Here is a 9,739-nt window from a genome sequence, read left to right on the forward strand (position 1 = left end):
TGCAGCAGTGTTTCTGTAGATTGGACTTGTTGTCTATTTCAAAAACAAATTATTTGGACAAACTACGATTACGCCCTCCATCTGTTGGATACATCTCAATTAGGTCATTCTCCTAACGACACCGTCTCATAAAACTCATGGATATCCTTGACACTCCATTCTCTCTCTTCTTTTTTTTCAATTGTTTGCTGACATTTAATTTAATCAATTTGGATATATCATGATGTTAATAACTAAATTAATATTATTATTATATTGATCTTTTGATAAATGTATCATTGCTACCTTTTAAAAAATAAAATTTAAATTCATATATGAAATTATTTTTCAAACTCGTACTCTTGGTAAATAATTAAGTCTAATTTTTTTATTATTATAGAGTCCATATATATATTATTTATCTTATCATTTTAAATATCATATCAAGTACTCTATTGTATATAATGAACAAGATAGCAATTATTTATTATTAACAAATTAAGAAAAATTAATAAGAGAATGATAATATTAGATTAAATAAATGGAGGATTAATATATATGAGTTGCATGTCCAATTTAAATGGGCAGGTTGATGTAAATTGAAGGTGAGGGAGGACACTCACATTTCCTTAATGGTGAAGAATACCATTGATGCATTGAGTAGGAGAGGGATGTAATTGAAATTTACCTAATAGATAGAGGGCACTTTTATAGTTTGCCCAAAATGATTTTAATTCACGAGAGATGAACTATTTTCATAGCAGCAATTTTACAATTATGATATAAAACATGCAGAAAAATTAAAGTCAATGGTATTAAATTTTTTTTTTTTTTTTTTTGAGAATGAACATTAAGCATATTTAACTTGAAGTAAATAAATAAAATTAACTTTAAGAAGTTAGAAAAGATTATTTATGCATAAGATTGTAGAAAAAAAATGTGGCATTTGATATTTTTTTGTTATTCAATATGTATCTTATTAGCATGTTTTTTTAATTAATATAAATATTTAAGCTAATTTATATATAACTGGACTAATTTTATATATCTTAAAATCAAGCAAAACAGTCATATCCATGATTAGTAAACTTGAGCTTGCTTAATATTGTGTTTGGAATTATAATAGTTTTTATTTTTTAAAATATTTTTATTTAAAAATATATTAAAATAATATTTATTTTTATTTTTAATATTAACACATTAAAAAAATTAAAATTATAAAATAATAATTTAAAATAAAAAAAAATCAAAAATTATCAACCAAAAAAAAAACACACTCGTTAATCGTTATCCTTAATCAAGTCGTGCATCAAAAATTAATCATCAATGAGATCCGGTAAAAATCTATCTTAAATAAAAAATTAATATCTTTTTAACTTTTTACAAAAAGATAAAATAAAATAAAATGACATGTGATTTTTATTGATCTGGATTAATGTCATCCATGAACATTGATGACCCAGGTTCGATAACTTTTTCCTATCATGATCAGGGAGGGGCGTGTTTGGCCAATGTGGTATGTAGTGTACGGTGCGTTTTTGATCCACAACAGCAAGTACCATCACCTACCATCCCACATGGTGGGGACCCACTAATTATTTTAATTTTAATAGTGTTTCGTTGATAGTTTTAATTTGAATTTCGTAGATGGGAGGGATGCGCTAAGAGGCTGACACGTGTGAGGAGAGTTTGGTGAACTGTGGTGTACCCCACCCACGTAGAGGATCATGCGGTTGCATTCAAATTCAGCGTAGATATTTTCGGGCTCATTAAAGCCCGCTAGTTCGGTCCGGCGTCCAGATTCCGCCTTGCCTAGTGGTCCCACCTGGAGCCTCATCCCCGGCGGACTTATGGTACCGTTTCATATAATTTATGAATAGAAACCTTGGAGCGGCGGGGAAAATTCATAATTGTTTGGTTTATACACCTCAATCATTTATAATCAAAATTTACCCTAAGTAAAGTGTTTTCATAGAGCCTAATAATAATAATAATAATAAATGTTAATCCTTCAAGTTTTGCCCGACTTCAAATATGTTTCTAAACAAACTTGAAATGGTCTAGAAGTTAATCCGTTTATTCTAAAATCTCTTTAAATCTAAAACAAAGCATAATTGTTTGGGAAATTCACTTCAACCCTCCTATTATTTAATTTTTTTTCTCACTTTTCCAATGTTTTTTGAAATTATATTTTACATCCTAGATCAATATAATTTTTAAATTTAGATGAAAATACAAATTTATTCTAATATATAATATAACAAAGATTCGTAAATGACAAGAGATAAAGCTAGTGTGTTTTATTCTCTTGGTTTTGTATATCTATGCAATGATAGTAAGAGACAAGAGAGATGAATTAATTACTTTGTTTTTTTTGCTTTCTTTCTTGTGTGTTGGATCTGCTCATTATATAGATTTATCTCCTCTTGCTTTTTCTATGACTTGAGATGTATATTTATAATTCAAAAGTCTCAAACAACACAAATTCATCCTTGTTCAAATTTAAACTTGATTCAAATTTAAAAATCAAAATTGAAGATGATTAACCGAATATCAGGAGAAACAAACATTATAGTCCTTAATTCTTATATACATTATCAAATTGCACCCCACCCTTGATCAAAAATCAGTCCTCAATCTTTTAATTTCAAATTTTAACCCCTTTAAAAATTAAATTAAAAGCAAATGGTTCAAATTAGGTTATAACAATAATTAAGTAAAAAATAGTTTTAACAACAAAGTTCTTAAACCTACTAGAGTCCATCACCTAGATAACATATTTGGCGAGTTAAGTCGTGAAGTCCAGATCAATTCAATATGTCGTTATCTCAATATTAAAAACAAATGTTATCTTAATTTTCTTAAAGTCAAACCATGTTTTTTACTAGTCGTTCAAGATGCATTTGGACCCCCCAAGTCAGATGAGTCATGTCTAGGCAACTCTCATATGGTTTAGTTTTAAACTTGGGCTACGTAAGAAGTTAAGTCAAGAGATTTCCAGATTGACCCATTGAGTCAGGTTTAACAACAACGCCAAATAATTTCTTATGGCCTAGATATTTATTTTTTGACATTCAAAGATTTTTTATTTTAGCCGCAGCGTAGCTCATCTTTTTAAACTATTAACAAGAACTAATTGAGGAAGGGAGATCAATATTCCTTTCATTATAATGCACTATTCATTAGAATAGTATTTATTTTTTTTAATTTCATCATTTAAAAATATATTTATTGGGGATTAAGCTTCATAATTTATTTTGGTTTATTTTTTATGAGTTTACCCTAATCTTATGACCCGAGTCACAAGTTTTGCAGGTTAATCTTACTGACTCAAGTTTTTTTAATCCTTTTTTTGTAATTGATTTTGTAATTGAGTTGATTAAAAATTAAGTTTTGGTTTGATTTTTATGAAGTTATCCTTATTTCATTACCTAAGTTAAGGGTTTGGCAAGTTAAACCTGGTTGGCCCTAGTAATTTTTTATTTTATTTTAATTTCATCATTTAATATTGAGTTGATTGCGAATTGGGCTTTAATATTTTTTATTTGCTTTCTATGAGATTATCACGGTTTCATAACTCAAGTCGTACATTTTACATGGTAACCCGGGTTGACTCGGGTCGATCTAATATGTTATCGTCTCAATTTTTTTTTTAAATGTCGTCTTGAAATTGTTTTAGTCAAATTTATTATTTTTTTTTGGTTGTCTAACTTGCCTTTTGACTTGCCAAATTGACAAAATCACATTGGATCAATCTCTATACAATTAATTTTTTTTCCTTATTGAAAACATGTTAAAAATGCCTGAATTTTTTTTTTTAACTTAAAAGAAAATAATGTGATCCCTAGCGTAACATGGGTAAATAATCTAGTTACAAAGACTCCAAACATTGTGCACACGTGCATTATTCACCTTCTCACATTTTACTATAAACTTGCTATTCAAAATTTTTGTTTTGTTTTTTTTTTCCTCAAACTTTTATTTTGCACGACTGCATCCTTTTTGGACACAATTAAAGAACAATTGAATCAAATTTATTAATTAAGGATAAAATTAAAAAATAGAGGACCAAAGTGAAAAAAGCACCATAAATGGACAATGCTTTCAAAGTTATCACAAAAAAGTTTACTTTAGTCCTTAAACTTTTATAAATTATACATGTCCAACCCCTCAATAGTTTTTCAATTCAATTTCGGTGCAAAAGTTTCTTTTTATTGTTTTTTATCCCTAGCTTGAGAGAGGACGCCAAATTCCGGAGGTAGAGAGAGAAAATCAGTATTGACATTAATTTTGGCCATTAAAATGACCGATATTAGTGTCAAAATATTCTATTTGATGAAGGTAGTTCAACTTAAATGTTTTTTCATTTTAAAATTGCCTTAAAAACTATATCTAAGCTTGAGAAAAGTTTTTGTTTTAAGTTGAATTCGAGTTTTTGTGTTGTTGTTTTTTTGTTTTTTAGGTTATTTATGAGTTTTTCAATGTGTTTAGATCTTTTTCTAAGTATTTTAAATCAAAATTGAATTAAAAATAAATTTATAGGTATTGTTGTACATATCCCATCCCCACCCCTATGTTTTATCAAAGATTTATGAGATATGAAAAGAATATTTTCTCATCAATTGAATGGTGGGTCAGAGATTAATCATTGTAATTAATATAATAATATTTTAGAGTTAATACACGGTGTGAAAATAAATTTTAAATTCATATAAATATTACCATGTTTTGGTATATAGGTAAATATAAATAATAGAAAGATATATTAACAAGAAATTGATTTCAAACATCAATTTTTTTTTAATATAGAGTGAAAAAATTGATTAGGAAAATAGAGTAAAGAAAAAATATATAAGAAAGAGTCAAAAAATTGATTAGGAAAGAAGATACTTTTACAAAAAAAAAAAACCACTAAATTAAAGAATATACTATTCAATTATTAGTTAAACTACATGGACTCCTTAGATAATTACTTAATTTTAATAAAATATAAGGAGTAATTTATAGTTAGCTCTAATAATAAAAGCAATGAAACATAGCAGTCTGCTAAATTGGGTTAATTACCTTGCCATTTTATTATTATTATTATTATTATTATTATTATTATTATTGAAGATTGATTAATTAGATCCTTCATCTATTATCAATATTATTAATAGGATTTATCTTCTATATGTTTCGTTAATATTTAAAATCATGAATTTTATAATGTTGATGATAATATGTAATAAAATTAATCATGTGAATGGGAAATGAAATTTATATTTTATTTTATTTTATTTATATTTAAAACTTGAAAATTTTGTTGTGCTCAAATTATAACTAAAATATTTACAAAGAAAAATAAACATTAAAAAAAGAAAATTATACTAAAAAGTTAAAAACACCCTTCTAATTAAGACACCACAAGCAGCTAGAAATTAACCACAATCAGCTCTTACCTACTTCATTTGGGCTACTGAAAAGACTTTGTTAAAGGGTTTGATGCAAACAATCAGAGAAAAAGGGCACCGATGCACATAAATATGTAAAGGCTGGAAATCTGCAGATAAATATCCTATATGAAGCATGAGAAGGAGAGAGACCTGGGGAGATCGACAAATATAAAGACTTATGAGCGCGGAGGAAGAACAAAAAAATTAGGGGTCAAATTAAAAAAATTATTTTAAAAAAATTAAAATTTCAGTTATTTTTATTAAAATTATAAATAGAGAGACTGAAAAAAATATTTTCTTGCAGGGTCGGGGCTCCTACCAGCCCCCCGCTTCTGCCACTGCTTATGAGAATTAATTAATACAGAATATTATAATCATATTATAATCCATAATCTCAGGAAAAAAACAAAAACAATAAACAAAATGATAGAAACAAGATACGACAATAAAAGAAACAATAGAAATGAGAAATATGCAAAAAATATATAAATAATTTTAATAAATTCCCTTATTCTTGTGTCCTAATTCTTAATCACGAGTATTATATAAGAAGGGTACTATATTTATTCATATTCATAATGACAATTACCATAATATTTTATTAAACTCATTTACGTAAAAGTAAAAGACTAAATTTGTAATATTTAATTAATTGTTTACTATGACAGATTAAAACCCTAATTTTTTCATAACCAAAACTCTTTGTATATCTTTGTAATATTTAATTAATTGTTTTCAAGTTAAAACTTGCCATGTATACTTATTCATCATGGCTACCACGCATTCGTTAAAAGGGAGATGTTGATGAACTATATGTGTTTTATAGACATCTTTTTTCTGTGCAAGTAAGTGTTTGCTGTGGACTTGAAGGGATTTATGATTTGAAATGATAGGGACATTGAATCTTTTGATGATGTATGCATGATGAAGATGATGTCTACTTATGAAGATCAAAAGGCCGCCATTGATGTATATGTAGATGAAGACCTCAAAGGCTTGCCTGTACAATTCTGATTGCCAAAATGCTACTCAAGTAACCTTAATGTTGGTTAGTCCCTCGACTCTGAGTATATATTTTTATTATTATTACATTTAACAGTATTATCGATGACATATTTTATCGATATTTACTTTACCATTCTATTGGAACATATTTTATTGACCGGTTCACGAACGGAAAACATCCATCGAAAAACTACTTGTTAGTAATTTCTGGTCTGTTGGAATGTCCATCGGTAAAAAAAAAAAAATTAATAGTTTTACAGATGAAAAATATGTACAAAAAAAAATTTAACTGCTGGAATATACCGATAGAATTATTTCTTCGGTGATTGGCAGTGATATTTAGAGTAATTTTATTCCAACCCTTTGTAAAATATTGACGGAATAATTATGTTGGTGATGTAACAGTTGAAGTGGTATATTTAATAATTTTTTTCAAACTCTCTCGAATATATCGACGGATGGAGTCTATTGGTAACACCGTCCGTGATAATTAAAAAAAATATATATTTTTAAAAAATCTATTGAACAGAAAAAGAAAATATTTATTATAAATTTATATGTTTAAATACAATGAAATTAAAACAAAGACGACACTTGAAGAGGAGGAGGGGAAGATTGGTCGTTCCTGAGATCATAAGGCCAATAAAAAGATGCATATATAACAATAATTATATATTTTTTTCATCAATTCTTTTTATGAGACTCACAACGAAACACAAGCAAGGTAACTAGTGTATACTATTGACTTTTGTTGGTTTTTATTATGAAGAAATGGCATTAATTGTAGAGATATCTAAATGTGATAAATGAAAGGAAAAATCACATCAAGCCTTCCACTTCTATAGACTGTTTGTTTTTTTCCTTGTCTCCATCTTTTGAGAAAATATAATTTACTTTCTTGATCAACTCAAAATTTAAAATAAGACAGACAAATTTACTCTCAAGTATAATAAAACACAGATACATTTGGTGGAAAGAAGCTGCGAGTTGGATGATACTGTGACAGAGGATGATCAATGATGGAGTCTGATTGCCGGTTGTTTCAGTTGCTTCTACACAGAGAGAAAGCAAGAAGATGAAAACACATTTGTCCTGATGCATCATATGCATTTTTTTTAATTGCTATTGAATTATTACATTCAGATTCATGCCAATGACTGTTGACTGGAAAAAGATCAATTTTTCCTAGATGGTGTTCTCTGTCTGAATGTTTCCATTGTTGAATAGACACCGCAACGCAGTCTCGTAAGAAGCAAATACAGCTCCATTAACTACAAAAGCTCTTGCAACAGCAGTCCCCAAACCTCGCCAGAGAACACAGTAACCATCTTCTTTAACACTCCGGCTAAAGCAATCCAGAATGCCTTTATACTTAAGTTGGGAGGATGGTGATTGAGCTTGTAATCTGGTTTTCACAACATCTAATGGATAGCAGCAGAGCCAGCTAGCAACTCCTGCGAGGCCTCCTGCCGTCAGCATGGTTCGTACGCTTTCTTGACCATTCTTTCTGCAGCCAGGGTGAAACTGCTCTCTCATGTATTCATATGTCCAAAAGTAGACACCATAAGCAGGTGCGTCTCTCAGGACCGTGATCACAAAACCCCGGTACATTCCTTTTAGACCTTCTGTTTTCAGTATGCTCTTGGCAACACTTAGTGGACCTTTGGGACTAGCAGCCTCCTGGAGATTCGCATGATTTCTGTTCTGCAATTGGAGGCGAATTTTTATCAGTTCTACAGGAGAAAGAATAATGCTCTGTATAGCCCCAGTACCAACTCCTCCTAGAGCAACACCTTTGTAAGAAGGAGGATCATTAGCTGAAGCGGATGAGTCTAATGCTCTCGAGAGGATAGCATAGGTCTGGAAAACCATGGCATTCTGCAATCCACACACATTGTCAGTGTCCCTGAGTCGATATAGTAATTTTTCTTCTGTATCAGAAACGGAAAGTCATAAAGCTTCCTTTCTTTTGATGGAAATGAAAATCAGGAAATAAGATCCATGATTTATATGAGACTGGAGATGGAGGAGATGCAATAAGCTATCAGCAACAATATCACATAAGCAGGCGGATTCTTGAGAATGACATTTCTTCAAGTATTAAAACTAGTCGCTTTCCACCACTTGGAAGTTACAGAACGATTGACAAAAAGCAATCCAAGAATTTCATCATTGCCATATTCTAGTCCTTGTTTATCTCACTAAGGTTTTTCACCAGACATCAACTTCATTATCCTATTTGAAAATCGAAACCCAACTCTCATAGGACCAAACAAGATTGAAAATATGACCTAATCATGATAAGGTGCTAATCCTATTTGTGATCACTTAAAATTCACCGCAAGAACTTGAACATTCCAAGATATCACAACAATAAAATAAAATAAAAAAACCAGAAGATTATGACAAAATTGTATTCAAACTAAAATTAAGAAACATAAAACAAAAGTGGAAAGATAGACTTGTATTCTATAGAAGAAACCAATGTTTTGCCATTACCTGGAAGGTGACAGATGCCAGGGGTGCACCCATGCCTCTATAGAGCGCAGCAGGCCCTTCACTGCTCATAACTCGGCGAAGAATACTGAAGGCAGAGCCAGAGTTGGATTGTTGTAGCCGGATACGTAGAGTATCAAGAGGATAACCAGAAATTATACCAGCAATTCCACCAAATCCACCAGCCACAAATTCCCTACCCCAACTGCTAGCAATAAACTCTGGCCAAAAGTCCATTATGATCTCACTCCCATTCATTCCCCAAGCAACTCAATATCTTTAGTTATTAACACAAACCCAGTTCTTGTTTTCTTTCTCGTACAAAAAAACACACACAAGAGTTGTAAGAATGGATGAATACTTTGTGTATTTGTATTCTCTTTTCGTAAATTTTAAGTGGATATAAGAACCTTTTAAATGAAAATGAACGTGAAGTGAGTTAAAGAATTCCTAATAAAGACGCAGAGGTTATTCTCTTTCTGAAAGAACCTCTCACAGATTCACTTTCTGTTTCTTTCTCTTTACTTGAAAAGCAAAATACCGAACAAGAAACTTATTTTTCAAGAAGAAAATTCTCTCAAAGCAGCAGAATTTGCAGATTTTTCTTTATGATATCATTACCCTGCATTCATCAGGTTAACTCTTTTGTCTAATATTTGCGAAGAAAGGAGGAGACTTATAGAGGGGAAATAATTAATGAAGGGGCAAGAGAGCGACCCAAGAATGGAGGAGATTCCAAAAATTTGGTTACTCTGTGTGTTCCTTTCATGCTATTATTACAAGAAAATGAAAAGGGAGCGGAACAGATGCCACCGCTTGCTACT

The 9,739-nt window shown here is 30.1% G+C and overlaps 1 protein-coding gene across 2 annotated transcripts; it reads right to left on the reverse strand.

Moving 5' to 3' along the window:
- Positions 1–7,292: 7,292 nt before the first annotated feature.
- On the reverse strand, positions 7,293–9,739 carry LOC7483523 (mitochondrial arginine transporter BAC2). Of its 2 annotated transcripts, none has more exons than XM_024597230.2 (2): positions 8,919–9,739; positions 7,293–8,123 (listed from the first exon to the last, which is right to left on the reverse strand). In XM_024597230.2, the coding sequence occupies exons 1-2, from the start codon at positions 9,171–9,173 to the stop codon at positions 7,605–7,607; spliced, it is 774 nt and encodes a 257-aa protein (XP_024452998.2). In that variant the 5' UTR covers positions 9,174–9,739; the 3' UTR covers positions 7,293–7,604. The 2 variants fall into 2 exon arrangements, with proteins under 2 accessions (XP_024452998.2, XP_002303286.3); XM_002303250.4 differs by having other exon boundaries at positions 7,293–8,297.

The sequence above is a fragment of the Populus trichocarpa genome, chromosome 3, assembly GCF_000002775.5.
Source record: "Populus trichocarpa isolate Nisqually-1 chromosome 3, P.trichocarpa_v4.1, whole genome shotgun sequence".
Classification (NCBI taxonomy): Eukaryota; Viridiplantae; Streptophyta; class Magnoliopsida; order Malpighiales; family Salicaceae; genus Populus; species Populus trichocarpa.